Consider the following 24,689-nt stretch of genomic DNA (forward strand, 5'->3'; position numbering starts at 1 on the left):
TTACATTATATAGTACGAAGCTAACACATCATTAGTCTTCAGTGTAAGGCACACGCCTCACGTTTGTACATAAAAGCACTTTTAGGTTCATAAATCCGCACGGAACGCCTCAGCCTGTTTTAACGTCAGCTAACGACAGCTGACCCCTCGCCGGTGCCGGTGCTCAAGGTGTGCTGCCGGGCGGATCGCCAAAGGCACCGCCGTCAGGCAGACGGGCTGCACTGCGCGCCTGTGACCCAGCCAGGCCGCGCTGCAAGACACTGCCTCCCCTCTCCTCCATCAGCCCTCCCAGCTACGGGGAAGAGAAGGAGCAGAGCTCCGCCGACACAGCAACGGGACCGACGGGACCCCGCCGCGCCGGAGCGGGGCGACTGTCAGGACCGCGGGACTGGCCCTGCCCGCGCAGCACAGGGAGGGGGTGGAGAAGTGACCACCGTCTTTATCGCCTGCTCCCCACCGGGGTCTACTGGCTGTCAGCGCCGCAGTAAATGAGCTGTCTCTGGGCGGGCCGTGACTCACAAAGAGCTTCCTTATCCTGCCCGAGCATGCTCTCCCCTACGGACGGTGCCTCGGCCGCTCCTCCTCTGCCTCTGGAGAGGTTGATTCCTCCCGTTCGGCGTTTCTCCCCGCCGCAACGCCCAAGTTGGTTCAGCCCGGGGCAGGCGCTAGGAATCAGCCCTGTCCCCTTTGAAGAGCCTCAGCTCGGGCTCGTCATTCCCCTCCCACCGCCGCTGCGCACTGCTTCGTTTCGACTGGGCCCTCCCGCCGGGGTGGCGGCGGCTCCAACTGCGGTTTCTCCACAAGTTCCTGCTCCCCGCGCCCGGGGCGCGCGCACGAGGCTGGCTCGGCTGTTCGGGGCGTGCGGCGGCGGGAGGGGGGCTCTTGTGCGGGAGTTGCCGATGCCGCTGTGAGATGGCATCATTCTGCGCGGCGGTGGCGGCGGCGGAACGCGGCGCGGAGGGGTGAGGAGCTGCCGCGGCAGCGAGGAGGAGGGGAAAAAAGAAGAAAAAGGTGGGAGGAAGGAGAAGGAGGCGGCGGTAGCAGCTGTGAGGCTGTGAGCCACGGTAAGGAAACAAAACAGGCTGTGCCGCAGCCGCTTCGCTTTGCGGTCTGGCCCGACAGAACACGGCTGGCCTGGGGAGAAAACCGGCTGCCGCTTATTCTCGTTCTTCGCCGCCGTTCGTCCGCGGGGGAGCGGGGTCGGCGAGGTGGTCTTCGGCCGGTGTGCGGTCTGCCCTGTCACCGAGGGACGGGAGGGGGACAGTGGGTGTGGGGCTAAAATGGCGAAGGGAGCTGTGGTAAGGTCTCACTCTGTGTTTTCCGGTACTTCAGCTCGTCGCCCTCCCCTACCCGGGCCCTGCTGGATCGGGGGGCGGCGGCTGTTGCTTCCCCCCTTTCGATGCCCCCGTTTGGCAGTTGGAGGACTGCTGTACTTCCCTGCGGTATTCCACCCTTGCTCCTGTCCGGACGGGGCGGAGGGCCTGGCCCACACCTGCCTGGGGAGGGAGGGTCGGCGCTGTGGGAAGCGTGTGGAGGTCTGGGGTTGGGGGGGAAGCAGAGGGGAGTGTGGCTGGTGTCCGGTGTCGGCGAATAACCTTGTTTATTCCTGTCTGGTGCCTTTCCAATGGGGGTGGCTGGGGACTGAGTCCTGACCTGTGTCAATGCGGAGTAGATTGCGAGTGGCATTGAGGGTGGGAGTCAGGCGGTTCCACGGCTGGCCTTTGCTGTGTCTGAGGTGAAAGCAGAGGAGAAGGATATTGTTACGGTTCAGTTCATCTTCCTTTAGTGAAGCTGGGGAGAGAGGAGGTGAGAGCTGTTCCCCTTTCACAATGAGCTGCTGTCACCCCTCACAGTATATGTAGTGTGCCTCCCTTCAAGAGAAGAGAGGATAGTAGGGTGGAAAGTCATTATGGCTACTGCTCAAGTTGTATATGTCTGCTGGTCTCTCTGGGTCCTCTTAATGTATGCTTTGCTGAGCAGACCGTGAATTCAAGACCTCAAAAGACCTATTTATGTCACTTATCTTTGTTTATGTTGTGGCAAAATGTTACAACTCTGTGTGTTTATTTACTTGGTTTTATTTGTATTTGTCTTGTTTTCGGAACAGTACCAGTTCTCATCCCAGTTTAGGATGATCTAGCTCTGCTTTCAGAGCTATAAATGTTTAAACTGTACATCAAAGAGAGAAAAGGACTTAAGGCTATCTAATCATTTTAATGGGAGCTCTTCGATGTTTGGGTGAAGCTGTAAAAAGAGGTTTTCATGGTTGCTGTTTTCACATGGCACCCGTGTCATATAGAAAGTCATTGGAATATTTTGCATTAAAACCAGGTTATGCAAGTTTAATAGCACTGGCTTACTAGGTGATACTGTCATTGACTGCTGATGGCTGGGTTACGTATATGGTCATACACATGAAAAACAATATGGCTTTAGTAGTAATAAGAATCTCCCCTTAAAATTTGTATTCTCATTTAATCTTTGTGATACAGAAACAAATGGATTATTGTTGGGCTGTGGTAGTGCTTCACTAACTTGAGTGACTTTTTTTTTAGTTTTGTATGCTGCCTTATCTGAGTCTGTGTTGGTCAAGGATAAACAAAATTACTATTTTTTATTGATTTTAATGCTAATAAATGTTAAACTTTACACAGAAAATAATAGAAGGATTTTTCATCTGTTTGAGAAAAAAAATTATAAAAGCACAGTTTATCTAGACTTTTGACACGCTTTCAAATGGGCCAACTAGAAGTACTTTAAGCTGACGTTGCTTCTGAAACTGGGTTTAGAATCCTTTTGTCACCTTTTTGGTATTTTTGAGCTATATTTTATAGGTCTGATCCTATAAATGCTTGTAGCTTGAGTAACTTAATACTGCCAGTAGTCTTTTCCTAATTATATTGTAGAATAATTCCTTTAAATACATAATTATTCTTGAAAACATGAAGGCAATTTTACGTATTTGGGACTGATTTAATCTCTTAGCATGGGACACCTTGTTACCAAAAGGATATGAATTTTTTTTTTTTACTGGAAAACTAATTTACATTTATTGCTAAACATCAATTAACAAAGCATTGTAACAGCCTATGTGTTTTGTTAAAGGGTTGGCAATAAAGTTTAAATAATCAGCTGCCTACAAATACTTCTTAAATCATGGGAATACTGACGAAGCTCAGAGCCAACCCTTTTGCCTGAGCCTGTGTAACCTTTGGAAGGAGGAGTGTGCTAGTCCTGTTGCTCTTCCTTCTTGTCTTTCCATATGGATTTTGAAATTTTGGTAAGTTGGAATTTCTACCCACTTTCATTTTTTTTTAATTTTTTTTTTGTTGTCCCTCTTAAAAATATGAATGTGTATGGAGCAAGAGATTTCTCCTGTTTTTTGGATACAAAGAAATCATGACCTAAGCCATGTTTATTGGAAATGGATGCTATTAATGCACTCCAACACTCACTGTTAGCTTAAATAAACCATGCCCCCCCAAACCCAGGCTGATCCTAGAGTTTAGTTGGATGAAAGGCAGATAATGAAGTGAGGCTTGGAGAGGGAATGGATGGAGTGATAGACAAAACAAGTGCTTGCTTCAAGCTATACTTAAGTGATTACTGGAAGTTACTTTTAACTTTAAGAAGACTTTTTTCATGAAGGCTGAAGAGAAGGAGTGAAGCTTCTGATAAAAATATCATGTCTTGTAAACTAGGTTAGTACTGCTGTTACCTGTGTCTGCACAGTGTAACATTCATCTTAATTAAAACAAAAGGTTTTCTAGCTCTGCATCAATTGCATGCATCTCAGTCAGTAGAAAAGCTGCTTTAGTGTGCCTTCTGCTATGAAAGTATGTAAAACTGGGGAAGGGTTCCGCAGTTTCCGTGGTGGCATCAGATTAACCAAAATCCTGTCATTCTTGCTGTTTTTATGAAACTTGTAAACCAGAACTGTTCCTTTGGATTCTGAATTAAACAATATACAGGGATACCCAAACTGTTCTGTGATCCTGCGATTCTGTATTGCATTGGTCTGTGTATAAGTGCAGACAATAAGAGTTGGTTCCATTCAGGTTCTTATTTAGAGTTTGTTTTCCTTGAATCACTAAGGCACTTTCTCTGTAGCTGTTAGCTCATATATATCATGGTCTGCTGAAATCCTCTTATAGTGACATAAAATAGGCTTGGATATGGGCCATTCGAAGTATCGGAGGTTTTGAAGGAAAATGATATGGCTGTAGAGAGCAGTCTCTTCTTCCTCATCAGTTGGAGTTTGAGTGTCCAGAAGAGGTGTTCCAAAGGCTTGTGGAACAGTGACGTGGCATGGGTTTTGCTAAAAATAGCTACGTTACCTTCAAAAAGGAAGTTTTTGGTTTTAATTGCTGTCTGTAAGTGAAAAGTTGTAATTACTGCTTTTTGGCATATGTTTTTGGTGTGTTTGAGGACCTAGTAGTTTAACCAGAAGCATACTTAAGTTTAGCTCAGTTTTGCAAATGAAGTGTTGATAGTGTTGCTTTACAGAGGAACATCAGACATTCTAGGGAAGCCATAAGCAGTCAGAATTGTTTACCTGGAAGAGCACTATGTGTTTTGGATATATATATATATTTTATTTCTTAGCATTTCAAGGAAATTATGTCAGGGAAATGTTTATGCTTGTGTTATGTGTAGGTCTTAGTAACTGCTACATGTGTTATGTAGTATGAAGCAATCATTTCAGGTTTGCATGAGTGTATACTGATGTGGATCTGTAGCAGCAGATAGATGGCAAACATCATATTTATTTATTTTTTTTATTCCCTCTCCCCTTAGTTGGTGTTGAGATTTCATACATTTATGATCTTATGTGTAGTTTGATAATTCAGTATTGTCAAAAAAACCCACTTTCAAAATCCTATTTAAAGAGAATATGGATTTGGAGTTAATTTACAATTTCTACTGACTTTGAAGAATAAACTGAAATTTACTTAGCTGGTTATGCTACTTTATAATAACTTCCAACTAAAATAAAGCATTTAATAAAAATTGGAGGAAGCATGTGTTTAGCAAAGCAGATTACATTCTTGGGCTTTTGAAACTTCTTTAATTAATCTTTTTTTTTTTTTTTTTTCATTGCTGCAACGTGTTAGAGGTGCTTATGTTCTCCTTTAAGTGACTCTAGGGTCTCAAGGTACTTAAATGTAACAAGTTTAGAAGCTTCTTAACATTCCCACTGTTAAGGATGTTAACTTGGAGGGATGTAACTAGTAAGGCAAATTCTTCTGTTGTGAAATTCAGCCTCAGAAGTCTAACACAAGGAATAATTCAGTGGCACAAATCACTTCAGAATAATTCTTTCAAACATAAATACCTGTTACTGAAAACACAGTCGGACATTCTCTTGATTTGTCTGATGTGTAAATAGCACTGAGAATGCAAATACGTGTTAGTAACTGACCTTCTCAGGTAGTTCTAACGGCACAGAAATACTCCCATCTGCTTTTTAATACTAGGATTTTAGAGTTAGCTTGCTGAAAATCAAGTGGGAGTGGAAGAAAACAATTTAAAAAAAGACTAGAAGAGGATGTCACATTTTAAAAACAAACAGCAAAATAATTGTTTCACACTTTCAAGTATCTTCACCTTGCAGCCTGAAGTGGGCAGAAGAGAGCTCTTGTCTGCTGTGAGTACAGACAAAAATACACAGAGGTACTCTGCATATATTTCTTATTTCGGGGGTTTCTAACCAAGATTTTTTGCTGTAAGCATTTGGGTGGAGCATGAGATGAGTGAGGGTCCTGAAAAAGAAAGAAATGAAATCTTTTATCTGTCCCTCAAATGGGTGGGTGAAAAATAGGGGAGAACTTTGGATTGTGTGAACATTTCAAGGTAGTGAGTGATTTCTCAGTATAAATCAAATCCAAGGAGTTGTAGTTTTGGAATAGGGAAGCGTAAACAGGAAAGATAAAGTTCATAATCTGTAAAATTGCACAATCTATTTGGTCATCAGAAATGAAAAAAAAAGAAGAATACATGTCCAGTTTTGAAACACAGTGGTAGTTCTTCAGAAATTCAGTAAGATTTTTTTTGTTATTGTTCGTAAGCATAAGCTAAGACTGCTGAACATTCATCTTAAAGACTGACCCCGTTTTTACTAACCGGTATGTTGGAACTGGCTCTCTTGCATTTTCTAGTATGCACAGTGTCATTAAAAGTATCTGTGTGTAAACATAACAGTCAAAAAGGAATATAAAAGAAAAGTGAAATAAAAGATGAAGAGCAAGAGGATTGCCCAGCTTCTCTTTTCTTCTCCCCTCAGGCTAGAAGTGTAGAAGCTGCTCTTTCTTAAATTTCAATTCCTTCTATTCCTTCATTCTTGCCACACTTTTTTTTTTTTTTTTCCACTTCCACCTGCCTTCTTAAAGTGTTACTTTGCTAAAAAATTACTACTGTCTTACTGAGGTAGCTGGAAGATTTGGGATTTAAAAGGAAAAAAGTGTATTTTGGACTACGGAAGCAAATTCATACTCTTCAGTTCATGTTCCTCAATAATGCCTGGTTGCATATCATAGAATCACAGAATAGTTAGGGTTGGAAAGGAGCTCAAGATCATCTAGTTCCAACCCCACCTGCCATGGGCAGGGACACCTCAAACTGAACCATGCTACCGAAGGTTCGATCCAACCTGGCCTTGAACATTGCCAGGGATGGAGCATTGCCAGCTTCCCTGGGCAGCCCATTCCAGTGCCTCACCACCCTAACAGTAAAGAACTTCTTCCTTATATCCAATCTAAACTTCCCCTGTTTCAGTTTTAAACCATTACCCCTTGTCCTATCACTACAGTCCCTAATGAAGAGGCCCTCCCCAGCATCCCTATAGCCCCCCTTCAGATACCGGAAGGCAGCTATGAGGTCTCCACACAGCCTTCTCTTCTGCAGGCTGAACAGACCCAACTTTCTCAGCCTATCTTCATACAGGAGGTGCTCCAGTCCCCTGATTATCCTTATGGCCCTCCTCTGGACTTGTTCCAACAGTTCCATGTCCTTTTTCTGTTGAGGACCCCAGAACTGCACACAATACTCCAGGTGAGATCTCACGAGAGCAGAGTAGAGGGGCAGGATCACCTCCCTCGACCTGCTGGTTATGCTCCTTTTGATGCAGCCCAGGATATGGTTGGCTTTCTGGGCTGCAAGCACACAATGCTGGCTCATGTTCATTTTCTCATTGACCAGCTTCCCTAAGTCCTTCTCCGCAGGGCTGCTCTGAATCATTCTCCACCCAACCTCTAGATGTGCCTGGGATTGCTCCAACCTAGGTGTAGGACCTAGCACTTGTCATGGTTAAATTTCATGAGGTTGGCATGGGCCCACCTCACAAGTGTGTCAAGGTCCCTCTGGATGGCATTCCTTCCCTCCAGCATATCAACCGAACCACACAGCTTGGTGTCATTGGCAAACTTGCTAAGGGTGCACTCTATCCCACTGTCCATGTCAGTGACAAAGATGTTAAACAGGACTGGTCTCAACACTCATGCCTGAGGGACACCACTCGTTACTAGTCTCCAGCTGGACATTGAGCCATTGACCACAACTCTTTGTGTGTGGCCATTCAGACAGTTCTTTATCCACCGAGTGGTCTATCTATCAAGTTGATGTCTCTACAATTTAGAGACAAGGATGTCGTATGGGACAGGGTCGAACGCTTTACACAAGTCCAGGTAGATGACATCAACTGCCCTACCCCTGTGTGTCACTTCTGTATCCCTATCATAGAAGGCCATCAAATTGGTCAGGCAGGATTTCCCCTTAGTGAAGCCATGCTGGCTGTCACCAACCACCTTATTGTTTTTCATGTGCCTTAGCATGCCTTCCCGGAGAATATGCTCCAAGATTTTGCCAGGCACAGAGGTGAGACTGACTGGTCTGTAATTCCCTGGGTCATCCATTTTCCCTTTCTTGAAAATGGGGGTTATATTTCTCTTTTTCCAGTCATCGGGAACTTCACCTGACTGCCACAATTTCTCAAATATGATGCACAGCGTCTTAGCAACTACATTTGCCAGCTCTTTCAGGACCCGCGGATGGATTTCACCAGGTTCCATGGACTTGTGCACGTTTAGATTTTTAAGATAGTCTCGAACCAGATCTTCTCCTACAGTGGGCCCAAGGTCTTCATTCTCACAGTCCCTGCATCTGCCTTCCAAGACTTGGGTGGTGAGGTCAGAGCCTTTGCCAGTGAAGACTGAGGCAAAGAAGTCATTCAGAACCTCAGCCTTCTCCAAATGCAGGGTGGGCAGTTCTCCCGTGAGCTTCCTGAGGGGGCCTATGTTCTCCCTAGTCTGTTTTTTGTTTGCTACATACCTGTAGAATCCCTTCCTGTTATCCTTAATATCCCTAGCTAAGTTTAATTCTAACTGGGCCTTAGCTTTCCTAACCTGGTCCCTATCTTCCCAGACAACATCCCTGTACTCTTCCCAGGCTGCCTGTCCTTGCTTCCACCTTTTATAAGCCTTTTTTTTCATTTGAATTTTCCTCAACAGCTCCTTATCCATCCAAGGAGGTCTCCTGGCCCTCCTGCTGCACTTCCTTCTAGTTGGGATGCAACACTCCTGAGCTTGTAGTAGGTGATCCTTGAATATCAACCAAGAGTCTTGGGCCCCCCTGCCCTCTAGGGCTATATCCCATGGAACCTTACTAAGCAGGTTCCTGAAGAGGACAAAGTCTGCTCTTTTGAAGTCCTGGTTAGTGAGTTTGCTGCATGCTCTTCTCACTGTCCTGAGGATCTCAAATTCAACCATCTCGTGATTGCTGCATCCGAGGCTGCCCTGTAGTGTCACATTTCCAATGAGCCCTTCCCTGTTGGTGAGCACGAGGTCAATCATGGCACCGCTCCTTGTCGGCTCCTCTATTACTTGCAGAAGGAAGTTGTCTTCCACACGATCGAGGAACCTCCTGGATTGTTTGTGCCGGGCTGTACCCCCATTCCTACAGATGTCAGGGTGGTTGAAGTCCCCCATGAGAACAAAAGCCTGTGAGCATGAGGCTTTTCCTATCTGTCTATAGAGTGCTTCATCCGCAGGTTCCTCTTGATCAGTGGTCTGTAACAGATCCCCACAGTAGTGTCTCCCATAGCTGTCTTCCCTTTAACCCTGATCCACAAACTCTCTGTTAACTGCTCACCTGTCCCCAGACAGAGTTCCATACTCTCCAGCCTATCCCTAGCATAAAGGGCAACTCCACCTCCGCGCCTGCCAGGCCTGTCTTTTCTAAAGAGCCTGTAACCTTCTGTGCCCACACTCCAGTCATGGGAGCCATCCCACCATGTTTGTGTGATGCCTATATATATCATAAATTACAAGGACAGCAAAAAACTCAATTAGTATTGAAAAGCTGATAGAAGACTGATATTTGTATGTTATTTTAAAATAAAATCCGTGTCTGAATGTCTTGTGAGAGGTTGCTGACAAAGTGATGTTGTCACGGAATGGTGTATAAAGCTGCATTGTTAAGGGAATAGCTATGAGGAAGAATACTAGCTGGAGTCTTACTTTGTAAGATTACAAAATAGACTGCTGCTAATGAGCTGGCAAAATCTGTAAGTGATGAAATATTTGAGTAAAGGAAGCGGAAACTTAAGAGACATAACGGGCTATTTTAATATTTGTTCACAAGTAGATTTTTGTGTTAATATATAAGACCTAATGTGCATTGGAGGGAGTAGCTAGGACTGTTTGTTAAGATGGTGTGTAAATTGTTTGTTAATAAGAACCCGATAAAATTACTAGTTGCTTCATGAAAATGTCCCATTAGGAATGGAATAAAAAGTAAATGTTGGAATGCATTAAGAATATAACATACAATGCCTTGCATACTATTTTTGTATTAATTACATAAGCATATTTGAAAAATGCTAAAACTTACTATTTTATGGTAAGTGATTCTGGTACTATGTGGAGACCTCCTAGCTTTATCTCTTTTACAGAACAGATTGTTGTGATTCTTTGTATTCCAGTTTTTGATCAGGAAAAAAAATCCAGTAAACTGATTGAGGGGAAAGCTTTTGGAATAGTACTGCTCTTGTGCAAGTAAAATGAAAACTACTGTTTATATTTAGCATAAGAAGAAGTGAAGAGAGGCTTCCAGCGGCGGCCAACAGAACCTTGAGCAGACTATGAATAAATTTCAGCCTGTGCTTTTAACCCTCTGTCATACAGCTAAGCAAGGAGTTGTGAGAGCACACTTTGAGAAGTTGAGTAGGCTAGTCTGTTAAGAAATAATTCTTACAAGATTCAATTGGGATAGGCTAATACATGATTCAAGCTAAGGAACAGATTGTTATAAAAACAAGGAGAAAAACCATTGCTAAGTAATAGGTGTTTTAATAAAAAAGATCATACAGCTAGCACTTCACTGAATACTTTAAATACTTTCTGTGTGCATCTTTAAATACTTTCTGTGTGCAAGTTAGACTGCTATTACAGCCTCTCTTGGAATTTTTTGCCCTTTCCCAGGGAAAGCTTGCTTTTGGAGTTGTTTGGTGTTCTTGTCTGTTTGGAGTAAACTTACTATGTTGGGTGTTTCAGTTTCAAATCTTAAAAGCCCATAAAAGACTAAAAATAGATTAAGTATATCTGTATTAGTTGAGATACACACTTCAGGCTTATTTTCGTGTTTCAGTCCCTTCCTGTTTTAAGGAGGGGAAGTAAGAAGATTTTTCAGATTTTAGTTGACACCCCCCATCTTAAAAGCAGGTGGTTTCAACAGTTGCTGTAGAAGATACAGGAATAGAATAAAGAATAAAACAAACCACCTCATCATGCTACTATTTATATCCATGGGACATTCTTATCTTGAAGGAATGCTTTGTGGATTTTTTTCATCTTTCCACTCTGTCTCAAAAGGTATACAGTATAACTGGAGAAGTTACAAAGGAGGACAGCAAAGATGACTGATTTATATGGAAGACTTAAAGAATGACTAAGGATTTTGAATACTCTTCAGTCAGGAAGGCTTGTGCATTGACCATGTCATGCAGATGTACATTATGTGGGTAAAGGGTGCTGGAGATGCTTTTCACTTGTTTGTCTTTCCTCTTTGTCTAATATCTACCTTCAGAAGTCCCTCAAAAATCAGGATAAGGGAATAATTTTGAAAATCGACTTCATTCAGTGAGGAGTTGGATGACTTCTGTGCAGTTTTTGTAGTCACTTGGTTGTTCTTGAGAATTAGCTATTAATGCTTTTAAGTTACATAATTTAGTCTTTAACATTTCACCAGAAAGGGCACTGACCTTAATCAGAGTTTCTGAGTTTCTCATGAACTCAGTCTAGAGTGAAAATAACGAATATTTCAAACATTCTTTTAGTATGATACTTAAGTGTTTTTCTTATAGCCCACTGATTTCTTTGTAGCATTGAGTTAAACTTAATGTGCAATGTACTGATGTCATCCAACATTGACCTTTAAAAAGTCAAGGGTTTGGGCTCTGATAGGACCTATATGTTCATGTTCTCAACTTGTCATTTTTGTGTAGTTGAATTTTGGAATCAGATTATATTGGAAAACAATTAGCAGAGCAGAGAACTCTTAAGAAGTGAGAATTATTTATCACCTGAGAGCCTTACTAGGGATCAGGTTGAATTTTCTAGCACTGTAGAGACTGAAGGGCTATTTTGGAAAATAAGTGACAAAGCTTGGGTGAGTGCTGTCAGGTAGAAATAGGTAAGATTAGTGAAGTCTGTGACTGGAATTAGGACAAGCATGTTTAGTGTTTTAACACTGCTGAGATTGACAGCTGGAAAGAGGCTTGTATAGCACATTTTAAAAAAGCAAATATTCAGAGAAAAGAGAGCGAGAACATGCAGTGAATTCTACTTATAGCTCTTTGAGATATTTTTTGAGGTACAGTTACTGAGGAGAGGTAGATCACATCAAATGTCTTAGTGCCGAAAAATGTGCAATGACCTTTCCTGCCATGTAAGCCTGTAATGCTGAGTAGCTTTCTCCTCTTCTTTGAATTGTCATTTTCTGCTGACTTCCCAGAACAATTGGGAGATTATTTTGTAGGGCAGTATTAATTTGTTTTCCATTATTAGTATTGCTTAGACATGGTCTCTTCATATCCCCACAGAAACAAGGAGTAGGGCCTAATAGGAGCAGCATCACTCTTCATTAACATCTGTAATGGTTTATGTTCCTTCATAATTTGTTGGTTTCTTAATTTTGCTGTGACTGCGGTAAGGATGTGCTCATTCTAGTCAAGGCTATTATGACCAGTAAGGTGGTGGTGACAGGCATGAATTCTTGTGAGTGGATTTTTATAAGCTATCTGGGCACTCCTGATACGTGCTTAGGCTGCATGTCTGTTCTGAAGCCCATACTTTTCCATATTGTGTTACCTATAGAGTTAAAATTTAAAATGGAACTGCCTACATGTAACTATGGTAAGATTTTTTTGTTTGCAGTGTAGTTATGCTAAAATCTGCCCATATTTTAGAGATGTATCTTGGTATATTACATTATATTGCTCTTGATGTCAGTCTGATAAACAGTAATTTATGCCAGTTGTTAGGATTATCCAAAGCAACTCAGAGAGGCTGAGAGTGTGTGTCTAGTGTATTACTTTATTCTGGTGGATACAAAGGCTATTCAGCTGAATATTAAAATGAAGGTTAAAAATACATTTCCCTGACAATCTTGGGGCCCTTTCCAACCCTAACCATTCTATTTTTCCTACATATGCTATGACTGGATACCAGGGAGAAGAGATTGCCCTTCCCTCTCTACTTCCCAGCCAGCAAACTTGATAATGGTACATTAACTCTGGCATTCAGATTGTTGATAAATATATTGAACAGAACTGGCCCTAGAATTGAGACCTGAGGAACACTGATGGTGATTGGTTGTCAACCAGATGTAGGCTCATTTGCTACAAACAGTTTTGCCCCACCTTTAAGCCAGTTCTTCACCCAGTGCGCTCTGAACCTGCTTATCCCACAGCTGGACAGTTTGTCTGGAAGGATGCTGTGAGGGACAGTAATAAAAGCCTTACTGAAATCCAAAACTACATTCACCACTTTCCCTGCATCCACTATGTGGACGACCTTGTCATAGAAGGTTATCAATGTATTTAAATAGGACTCTCTCTTTGTGAACCCGCATTATTCTTTAAATGCCTTTCAGTAGTACTCAGTGTGATCTTAGCCATAATTTTTCAAGGAACTAAAAGGCCTGTAGTTTCCTTGGTATTCCCTCATGCCCTTTTTGTAGATTGGAATAGCATTGGCTAGCTTCCAGTCAGCAGAGACCTCCCCAGACTCCCAAGACCTTTGGCAGCTGATTGGGAAGGGTCCTACCATAATATCCACTAGGTCCTTCAGAACCTGGGGGTGAATCCTGTCGAGTCCCATGGACTTGTGAGCATTCAGCTGCTGCAGCTGGTCTCTTACAATTTGAGTATCCACAAATGGAAAGTCACTGTTTTTACACTCTTAGTTCTCTGACTTGAGGGACCTGGTAGCTCAAGGTCCATCAGTCTTATTAAAGACTGAGAGAAAAAGAAAAATGAAAACACTGAATGTGTCTGGTTTTTCTTCATCCCCGTTAATCAGGTGACCATCTTCAACAAGTATGTCCAATGTTGGTGTTTTTTCTATTAATTTATTTATTTTTATTTATTTATTTATTTATTTATTAGACCTCCTCTTGCTGTTAACATGCATGGAAAAAACCCTTCTTATCTCACACAACACTGGCCAGTTTCAACTCTAATTGAAAGTTGGCTTTTTGTGTCAACTGGTAAACAATCCATGGCTTTGTAATCTTCCTTCAAAACCTAACTTTGTTCCTAGAGATAATTATTTTTTTTCCGCTATTGAACTTCATGAGGAGTTTCCTGTTCAGCCAGGCTGGTCTTCTGCCCTGCTTGCTTGATGTAAGATACACTGAAATTGCCTGCTCCTGTGTTTCTAGAAGGTGGTTATTAAGCACTGACCAGCACTTAAGCCCTCAAAACCATATTCCCAGGGTACTCTGTTAAGTAGTTCCCTGAATAAAGTTTGCTCTTGTGAAGTCCAGGCTAGAAACTCTGCTGTCCTTTTTTCTCATTGCACTGAAAATTTTAAACTCAAATGTTTTGCGATCACTGTGGCCCACAGAGCCACCTACAGTCATATCACTCATGAGTTCTATGTTTGTAGATAAGTCTAGCAACATATTTCCTAGCTGGCTCACTGGCTACTTGTGACAAGAAGCTGTCTTTCACAAACTTCAAGCATTTCCCAGACTTGCTCATCACAGCACTATGGTATTCCTATTTAATACTTGGGATCTTGAAATCTCTCGTAAGTACAAGGACTACTCATTCATGGATTTCTCTTAATTGCCTACAGAATAACTCCTCAGTGCTTGCGTGCTGGGTGGGGTATCGGTGGTAGACACTCACTATGCAGTCTCCTTGTGTTTTTCATCCCCGTAATCCTCACCCAGTTGCTCTTAACCACACCATCATTAATTGTACGGACTGTAGTCAAACCTCTCCCTTATGCAGAGTGTGATACCTCCACTACACCTGCCCTGTCTATCCCTTAGAAACAGCCTGTAGCTCTATCCCAGTGCTTGAGTCATGGGACTCATTCCACCATATCTTGGTAATACCAATGGTATCATAGCTCTGGGAACTGACTGAACACTTCCAGTTCAGGAAGCGTTGACAGTGCTTTTGTGTACATTGTTGAACTTTTAGGTTGCCCTGTAGAGTCGGGAGTTAGACTCAGTGATCCTTGTGGGTCTCTTCCATTTCAGGATGTTCTGTGGTTTAAGAAGAATGACAGTTTGCTTTCCAGTTCAGTTCTTTTTCTCGCTGATGAGGCCTTGTAGACCCTGAGGAGGAGACTGCTGAAGCTGAAATTCTATTAATGTCAAAGCATATCCTAAGGAACCCACTGGTTTGACTGCACTTGACAGTATGTGCAATAGGCTCAGAGAGATTAAATACTACTGTGTCCCTTACTGTTTTGGCTGGTCTGAAGATCCACTCGAGAAAGTGTGTGGATGATAACAGAAAGAATGAGGGTAACAGAAAGAATGAGGATAACAGAAAGTATGACTTTCTCACAGCTTTATTCTCCTTTATTTTATTGAAGTTGGATTTTCTGATTCACATTTTTGAGTCCTTTTTCAGTCCTCTCAGCTGCAAGTAATTTTGTTTGTTTGTTTCTTTGGGTGGGTTTTTGTTTGTTTGTTTGTTTTGGGAATGCTTGTAAACTACTCTTAGGTAAAAGTCTGAGTGATGTTGTCAGTTGGAGATGGTTTTGTTAGTGATTTTCAGTTTTGACATTAAGATGCAAGACATTCTGTTGTTGGAAAAGGACTTGAGGGTCCTGGTATACACCCAGACACCATGAGGCAGCGATGAGCCGAGAGGGTAGAAGTGGTAAATGGTATCGTGGGTTGCATTAGATGAAGAATTGCCAGCAGGTTGAGAGAGGTGATCTTGCCTGACCAATTTGGTGGCCTTCGATGATGGAGCTACAGAACTGATGGACAGCGGTAGAGCAGTTGATGTCATCTACCTGGACTTGTGTAAAGCATTCGACCCTGTCCCATACGGTGTCCTTGTCTCTAAATTGGAGAGACATAAATTTGATGAATGGACCACTCGATGAGTAAAGAACTGGATGGAGGGCCGCACACAAAGAGTTGTGGTCAATGGCTCAATGTCCAGCTGGAGACCAGTAACGAGTGGTGTCCCTCAGGGATCAGTGTTGGGACCAGTCTTGTTTAACATCTTCGTCGGTGACATGGACAGTGGGATAGAGTGCACCCTTAGCAAGTTTGCCAATGACACCAATCTGTGTGGTTCGGTTGATATGCTGGAGGGAAGGAATGCCATCCAGAGGGACTTCGACACGCTTGTGAGGTGGGCTGATGCCAACCTCATGAAGTTTAACCATGCCAAGTGCAAGGTCCTACACCTGGGTCGGAGCAATCCCAGACACAGCTACAGGCTGTGCAGAGAAGAGATTCAGAGCAGCCCTGCAGAGAAGGACTTGGGGGTGCTGGTCGATGAGAAAATGAACATGAGCCGGCAGTGTGTGCTTGCAGCCCAGAAAGCCAACCGTATCCTGGGCTGCATCAAAAGGAGTGTGACCAGCAGGTCGAAGGAGGTGATCCTGCCCCTCTACTCTGCCCTTGTGAGACCTCACCTGTAGTATTGTGTGCATTTCTGGTGTCTTCAACATAAAAAGGACATGGAACTGTTGGAAGAAGTCCAGAGAAAGGCCACAAGAATGATCAGGGGACTGGAGCACCTCCTGTATGAAGATAGGCTGAGGAAGTTGGGGCTTTTCAGCCTGGAGAAGAGAAAGCTGCGTGGAGACCTCATAGCTGCCTTCCAGTGTCTGAAGGGGGCCTATAGGGATGCTGGGGAGGGACTCTTCATTAGGAATTGTAGGGATAGGACAAGGGGTAATGGTTTAAAACTGAAACAGGGGAAGTTTAGATTGGATATAAGGAGGAAATTCTTTCCTGTTAGGGTGGTGAGGCACTGGAATAGGTTGCCCAGAGAGGTTGTAAACGCTCCATCCCTGGCAGTATTCAAGGCCAGGTTGGATGAGGCCTTGGGTGATATGGTTTAGTGTGAGGTGTCCTTGCCCATGGCAGGGGGGTTGGACCTTGATGATCTTAAGGGCCTTTCTAACCCGAAGTATTCCATGATTCTGTGATTCTGTATGTTAAAGGTGAAACCAATGAAAAATAAGAGGTTAAAAAATCAGGAAGTGATTGAACTTGTGCAGGTAATAAGTGTGGTTGGGAACTGGCACCTTCTATTGAGGCAATAGCGTAATACCAAAAGACAAACTTGACTTAGCCTGAGGAAAAAACCCCCAACATTTCAGTGGTGTATAAACAGTTCTGTTCAGTTAAATTGAAAAGATGTAAGACCTTCAGTGTAAAGCATTCAGATTAGAAAATGAGTGTTACAGCTGTTTGTTTTTACTTGGATTTTGCCTTCACTGTGTGTGTCTAGTGAGAATCACAGATTAGAGCACTGGTTACTAGTTTTGCTGCTGGAATGATTCTTTCAGCATATGTATTAGAGACAGAGAAAGGCCTGCTACTTAGTGATGCTTCATTACTATGTAGTTCTTCTATTCTTTCACTTAATTTCAAGAAATTAAAAATGTGAAGGCTTTCTATTTAGCATTAAAAAAACCCTCAACATTTTTGCAACTTCTGGTAATTTTAAGGGGAGTTTTATTGGCTGCATAACTGTTACAATCTGTTAATTTACAACTTTATTTAACCCTTCTTAAACTGCTTGCTATCTAGAAGGATGTTTAATGTGAGACAATAAAACAATAGTATGACTAAACAATATTTTTCTTTTCTTGAAGTTTGTTCATGTGTGCAAACAATTTTGGTTCATGTAGTGCATACATGAAATAAATCTTCTAAATGTCTGTAGCAGGTCAAGGTTCTATTTCCCCACATTTAAGTTTAATTAGTTACACCTGAAAAGTAGGATTGTAACACTGTGTATTTTAAATTCTGGCATCCTGTTGACAGGAATCAAACCAGCAGGTATTTTGGTTAAATACGTAAGATCTCCATGAATACAGCTTTTTCCTGGAAACTTCTGTTCACAGGAGAGTGGGTTGGTTTTTTTTTTTTTTTTTTTTTTGGGTTTGTTTTTTTTTTGTCCCTTTCCCATTCACATACATCAACTGATTATGAAAGTTAATATCTTGGTTTACATAATGTCTCTTGTCTGTATCCCTAGTCCATCACACCTAAACCAAAGTACCCACTGGGCTTTGCAGCGTGCTCCTGCTTACCTTGCATTTAGTCAGAAGGGAGAAGGAATTGCAGATATTTTGGGTTGGCCTGTAATAGCAGATTTGAAAAACGTGGAGAACATATGAAACAGAAGAGGACAAATCAAATTTTCATGAAAAACAATGAATTCATCTTGCCACCAAGATCAACAGAAAGTTCAGTGCTTCTCAGATGGCTGTGTTGGTGTTTGTGGAGGAGATCCCTTGCTGATAAGCTTAGTCTTTCCATTGCTTCTTAAAGTAGCAAGGAGGCTTGTGGTAACAGAGTACTCTAATTGCTTAGGTGTAAAGATGGTTGATGACCAAAGCTGTCTGTTCAGGGAGTATCAAGTCTTAGAATGTTTTTGTTAGTGTTGCTGTAGGCAAGAGGACTACTGTATAAATTGTTTAGTGTGCTGTTTTAGGAACTGTATAATCCTGAAAGGTACTATACTACCTCTACTTTATTTCTGGTTTTACCACCACATACTAACACCTATATGTGGTTTTATCTTGTGCTTTTATGCACTGGCTTTTTCATACTGTAAAAAGGCCAAATGTTGCAAAGCTGCTAAACGTATTGGACAAATGACCAGAGATTACAGGAAGCTGTAAAGGGGGTTGCATTATTTGAAATAAAACTTCTGAAAATTGTTTATTTTTAAAAAGACTCATCTTTCAGTTCTTCTTTACCACCTGTTTTTCATGCAGGTTTTCTTACAAGTAGCATTTGTCGTATGTCCAGACCAGCCTTCAGGGACTAATAGGTGTCCAAACCTTTAGATGAGATCCTTTATCTTGTACTTGGCCAGATTTTCCTTGTAAGGGCTTTGTTTACCTGAAAAAAAGACGGCTTTGACTGGGAGTGAATGGGACCTAGTATGTACTAGGCAGTGAAAATTTTTTTTTTTTTTTTCAGTAGGGTGATAAGAGTAGCACTTGGATATTGAGTAAAAATTTCAAACATCATCATGTGAGCAGGCTCTCTTCTCCCAGGAGAACCAAACTGCATCAGAGCTGATCAGACAATAACCTGTTAACTTCATTTAAAAATGTCAGCAGCTGAGTTTGGATAGTTATGAAAGTAACTGATGACTGAAGCCTTAAATAATGTTTTTTATGTATTCCTGAAAAAAGTTGCTAGAAAACCCAATTGATTAGTTTTCTTCTTTTAACTTGGAGAAAATGTGAAGTTTCCTTCCCCCTTAATTCCTAACCAGTTCTTAATTCCTAATCAGTTCAAAAAGGATGGAGGGGCTGTAGGTTTGGAATCTTCGGAACGTGATGAGACCAGAATTGGTCAGTTCAACTAATTTGCTTTGTCTAGGAAAGCCCTTTTGAATACAAAATATGTAATAATGGTTTCTTCATGCATTGTTGATAAAAAGCTATGCTTATTTAAAACACTTTAAGTGCCTTTTTTTTACATCCATTTATTTTAGTTTGTTTCTTTCTAGGTAGCATTTGACATACATGTTAATGCAGTATTTTGTTTATAACATCCTAAAACTTTGGAACTGTAATCATTGCTGAGTAAATGTACCTACATGTACCGTATTTGCAAGAATGTAAGATAGACTTATATTATAGAAGAGTGTTCATTTTACAGGGGCAAAACCAGAATGTCAGGGCACTGTTGACATGGGATACAGTCATGTAATTATTGTAGAAACAGCCAACCCTAAGCGTAACTTTGTTTCATAGAATTGTAGAATAGTTAGGGTTGAAAAGGACCTTAACATCGTCTAGTTCTTACCCTCCCTGCCATGTAAAGCATGTCACCCAAGACTCCGTTCAGCCTGGCCTTGAACACTGCCAGGGATGGAGCATTCACAACTTCCTTGGGCAACTCATTCAAGTGCCTCACCACCCTCACAGTAAAGAGCTTTCTTATATCCAATCTAAACTTCCCTTGTTTAAGTTTTAACCCGTTACCCGTTGTCCTGTCACTACAGTCCCTGATGAAGAGTCTCTTCCCGGCATCCTTGTAGGTCCCGTTCACATACTGGAAGGCTGCTATGAGGTCTGAACAGCCCAACTTTCTCAGCCTTTCTCATCCCCATCCTCTGTTGAGATATCCTTGGCATTGTAAGAATTTTTCCCAGGCATCATAGTAATTTTTTTTCCTTCAAGTGGAAAGATGCCAAGGTGTGTGTAGTGAATCCTGACTTCCCTGTTATCAGGAGATTAGCAAACCTGTGTTTGCCAAATGCAGTTAGCAGTTTAGTAGCAATCAGAGCCAGAAACTCAGGTTAGGACAGGTAGTGTGCCTTGCAGATAAATCAGCACCTGAAACCTGAATTCTCAGGAGATTAGGCAATCAGCTGTCTGAGTACTTTGACACAGTTTATTTCTTTATTGCTGTGTTTATTTTGCTTTGTGCATGGTACAAGTAGACTTAAAAAACCTCATAAACCCCAGCCAACCAATCAACCAACCAAATAAAACTCAGGGATAGTGGTAGCAATTTGGATCTATGCAGGTTGAACAGCAGAACGAAAAAACTCAGTAAAAATAATTGTCAGTTATAAAACCATGCCTGAACTTGTTTTTAAATGTATGATTAGAACTAGATTGCAGATCTTGGTTAGTTGTGAAGAATTTGAGTTTACTTGTCACAAAATTGATTACATGTGTTACTCCTTTGATGTTTTCCATTATCAGTGATATCCAAAGTGGGGTGTGTGAGGAAAATGTTAAGACTTACGTTTTATCCTAAAAGTAAGAAAGAAATTAAGAGTTTTGTGGTGCTTGTTTTTTTTCTTTTTCCTTGTAATATACGTACTGACACTGTCACCATCACTTGGTGTGTATGTCATATGGTCCCGTGTCACATAGGTGACACAGGTGTCCTGGGGGCAGATTGAGTATTGCACAGAGTGGAAGGCTCACAGTAGCGCCTTCACTTGTTTCTTTGCTTTCAGTGTATTGCAGTGTATGCTGTTTACATGTACCCACTTATGTGGATTTATGGATTATATTATCTAATTTCGACTAAGATAGCACTCACAAAATGTGCAAGTGGGCTAAAAAAATTCTGCAAAGGGAGCATGGATTGAAGATAACACTAACACTGTGAGCATACGTGAACAATAAGAATATTGCAGAGCTGATGCTTCTCCCACTCCTAGTATGAGCTCTTGGTCAGTTGCATTAATGAGGTAAAAACAATGGCAGTTAGATCTGACAAAGATGTTGGCCAGAAAACATTTGGATTTATTAAGAAGGCTGTTTGAAATGTGGGTGTACATCCGCTGTTGTTAATGATGAAACTTGTCGTGAGAGAATATTGTACCTTGAAATACCAGATAATGATGGTATGGAGCCATCACAATTAGCAAGCCATTTAAAAACTAAGCAGCCAGAATATGAGGACAAACCTCTACATTTTTTTCCAGCAATGTTTAAGATTATGCAATACTCAGGACAGTACTTTATAGGATTTCACTAAACTCAATGATAGATCTTTAAAAGCCTCTTACGAGATTTCTCAATAGCAAAAGACTTAGAAGCCACGTATGGTTGGGGAAACACTTATCTTCCTGAAGGAGTAAAAATGTCTGAAATAATACACGGAAAACAATATTATCAGAAACTAAAGTGCATTCCTTTATTAGCAGATACTTTTGGAATAAGTTTTCAGATAACTGAAAAACACTGCCAAAGATTTGAAGAAGCAAATATTAGGAGAAATTACACAGTGTGGGTGACGTTCTATACAGTTGAATGAAAGGCTCAGCTTACGGTAGTTGCTAGATTCTGGGTTGATAATGAAATACACAGATAACTAAGTCCCTAAAGAAAGATGTACCAAAGTAAACATTCTTAACAGTAAATGACTTCTTTAACAGCATTTTTTTAAACGGCAAAACTTTGCAAATGTAACCACTGATGGAGTGGCTCCTTTGACTAAAGTAAAAAGAATTCTGAGGTGAGGTTGCAAGTAAAGTACCGTGCATGGAGTTCATTCACTGCATCATGCATAGGCAAGCAAGAAGGAAATTGGAGCCGGAAGTGCGTGTGTGTGCTGCAGGATGTCATTATTGTGGTTAACTGTATGAGGGCAAGACCTTTAAATAGTAGAATTTTTACGTAATTTGTAATGATGTGAGGAGTGACCAGGAAAATCCTGTACTACGCAGAGGTTTGCTGGTTATCATGGCAAAGTCCTTAGATGAGTTGTAAAACTTAAATATTAATTGCACATTTTTATTTCACAGAAAGTCAAGTGTTCTGACCTGCTGTGTAATGGCAAGTGGCTGTCAGCAGTATGCTGACTAACAGGTTTATTTTTTTTTAAAAGAGACACTTAATGCATCCCTTCAAGGTAAACGTGGTGTTTTAGCAAGTGAGATGATGACTGCTGTTTGCAGGAAACTCTTGCTATGTAGAGAACATTTTGAAATTGAGTGTTTGGTAATGGTTTGATCGTTGTGCGATTTTTGTTGCCAGAAAAGATGTGTCATCTATGAAAAGCTCATATCTGTACACTTAAACTTGGAAGCAGAATTTTCCCACCTGTTTAAAAGTCTTCCAAATAAAGAGTTTCAGGATTGTTTATACCCATTTGTTAAGAATATAAAAATGCAACATTTGATTAGTTTCTATTAGTTTGCATTAACAACTGTCTGACAACAGCAAAGATAGAGATATGCTGGCCAAATTTCAGGAAAAACCTTTGTACTGTTAGTGGATGGGATTGAAAAATTAGCATTATGATTGATGCACTTTGATTTGGATGTATGTATCCTTCTAAATTGACTTTTCTAGTTAGGATGGCATTAAACCGAAGTATTAAACTGAATATAGAACTACACATTCAGGTCACTGTAGTACAAAGTGTTAAGCCAACATTTTAAAACATGAAGCATATTCAATCACATGGCTATCACAAAAAGTATCTTTATGAGAGCATAATTTTTTTTTGTGTCATTAGGAATTAATACTATTTAAAATACTGTTTGTTTAATCTTTTTCTCATTTTATAATTTTATGTTTTATAATATATAGAATTCATTGGTACAATAGTACCTATACATACATAGTTTACAAATAAATACACACATTTTAGGGGTGTGTGTTCAAAAACCTTTTACTGATACAGGTGCACAATGAAAAGGGTTTGGTGACAACTGTTCCCATATTATTGTTACCAGAAAATAAATACATGGAAGTTAATCCATATCGTGAAAATTGTATTTTAAATGTACATATTCTTTTCCCATGAAAAATATTTGCTTGATAGAAACAGAGGATATGTGACTTCCAGCTTTGTTTCAGGCGTAGCAATTCAGGAGAATGGAGTGATGCTGTCTACGTGCACTTCAGGTGCTGGGGTGCCCTAAGATCAGACCATACTATTTCAGTTGCTCAATGGGAAGATGGGGTGGTCCTTGGAAAGTGCTTACCGTCTCAATAGATGAGGGAAGTGGTATGTGGGTGGACAGCAGTGGTATAGAAAGCTGATTGCAAATCTAACGATAGAATTCAACTGTTTGCCCAAATCACATTATTGCTTGAGTGTATAATTTTGAGGACAACTTCATTTTCAAGCATATAAACCTTTCAGATAGTTTATTCATTTGAAGTTGTTGGCACTTAGCTCATCTGAAATCAGTCCGTAAGCTTACTTTCTTGAGATAGGGATGTTGATACATGACAGCTGGATTTTTTTCTCTTGCCTTCCACAGTTGTTCTCAACTGTGTAAATTTATGCATTACTGAAGCGTCTGGGCATCTCCAAAGGTAGCATGGGAAAAAATCTCCAAAGTAATTGTTTTTTTGAACTGGTGTTATGAAATAATGCATTCTGCCATACTTAAGTAATATTTGGGAACTTGGTGATTGTTTCAGCATTTTATTTAACAGTTGTAACTAACATGCAGAGATAAGTGCTTTTTAATAAGCTGCTTGTGTGCTATTTTTTTAATATTCCTTCAGGCTAAAGCCTAAACCTCTGACATGGCCACATCCTCAACAAGATCTGGTACAAGTAACAACCATAATGGAAGATTACAGATGCAAGTAACAGGCAAGTAGTGGTTTGTACCATGGTGATTTTTACAGGAATGAATATGTATTCTAAAAAAGCAATCTTTTAATTAGTGTAAAAATGGATTAATATCGTTAATATCTTAATAATTTGAATGTTACAGTTAAGAATATCACTATATGTAGGTGAATTGAAGCTAAGTAGTGGTTATACAGTGATTTGGACGACTGGTTTTAATGATCTCTTCAAATTATAAAAAAAAAAAAAAAATTCCATACAGCAGTAGGGGCAAATGTAAGGAATTCTGTTTGGGAACAAATAATTAATGGCACAAATTCTATAGAGGGAACACACATAATTGGAATTCTATGAAAAAGATGGGCAGTTGTAGTGAACTCCAAGCTGAAAATGCGTGCAATGTTATATTGAAGCTGTAGAAGAACTGGAGGAGATCACAAAATCTGCTAGCTTTTAAAAAGATTAAGGTATTTGATTATATATCAAGTAAACAACTTGATATGTAGTAAAAGTTATGTATATTGAGTATCATATAGGCATGTTGTATTATCCTTAGAGCAGCAGGTTGGATTACACAGCTTCATGGAATCATTTAGGTTGTAAGGGACCTTTGGGGATTTCCTAGTCCATTCTTCTGTTGAAGGCAGGATGACCTTTGAAGTTGGATTGGGTTGCTCAAGGTATTGTCCAGTTGAATTTTAAGTATTGTAAAGGCTGTAGATAACCAGCTTGGGCAGCTTGTTCTGGTGATACACTGCATCACTGGGAAAATGTTTTTCCTTCCGTCAAATTGGAATTTACTGTGTTGCATCTTGTGAATGTTTTTTTCCTTTTGCTGTGCTGGCACTGAGTTTGAGGCAGAATTCAGCCATCCCAGAATCTGCTGGAAGAAGCCACAG

At 40.9% G+C, this 24,689-nt stretch overlaps 1 protein-coding gene across 3 annotated transcripts in view; it reads left to right on the forward strand.

Moving 5' to 3' along the window:
• Positions 1–822: 822 nt before the first annotated feature.
• Positions 823–24,689, forward strand: part of WWP1 (WW domain containing E3 ubiquitin protein ligase 1) — a 58,543-nt gene continuing 34,676 nt past the window's right edge. For 2 of the 3 annotated variants that reach the window (XM_061342846.1, XM_061342848.1), the window contains exons 1-2: positions 823–1,064; positions 23,721–23,811. In XM_061342846.1, coding sequence (XP_061198830.1) covers positions 23,742–23,811 — 70 coding nt within the window. In that variant the 5' untranslated portion in view covers positions 823–1,064; positions 23,721–23,741. Of the gene's footprint in view, positions 1,065–5,270; positions 5,674–23,720; positions 23,812–24,689 lie in introns of those variants that run through there. The other variant, XM_061342847.1, reaches the window with a different exon arrangement.

This window comes from Neopsephotus bourkii, unplaced genomic scaffold (assembly GCF_033783945.1).
Source record: "Neopsephotus bourkii isolate Nb327-2 ecotype Australia unplaced genomic scaffold, CSIRO-AGI_Nbou_v1 NB_1820, whole genome shotgun sequence".
Taxonomy (NCBI): Eukaryota; Metazoa; Chordata; class Aves; order Psittaciformes; family Psittacidae; genus Neopsephotus; species Neopsephotus bourkii.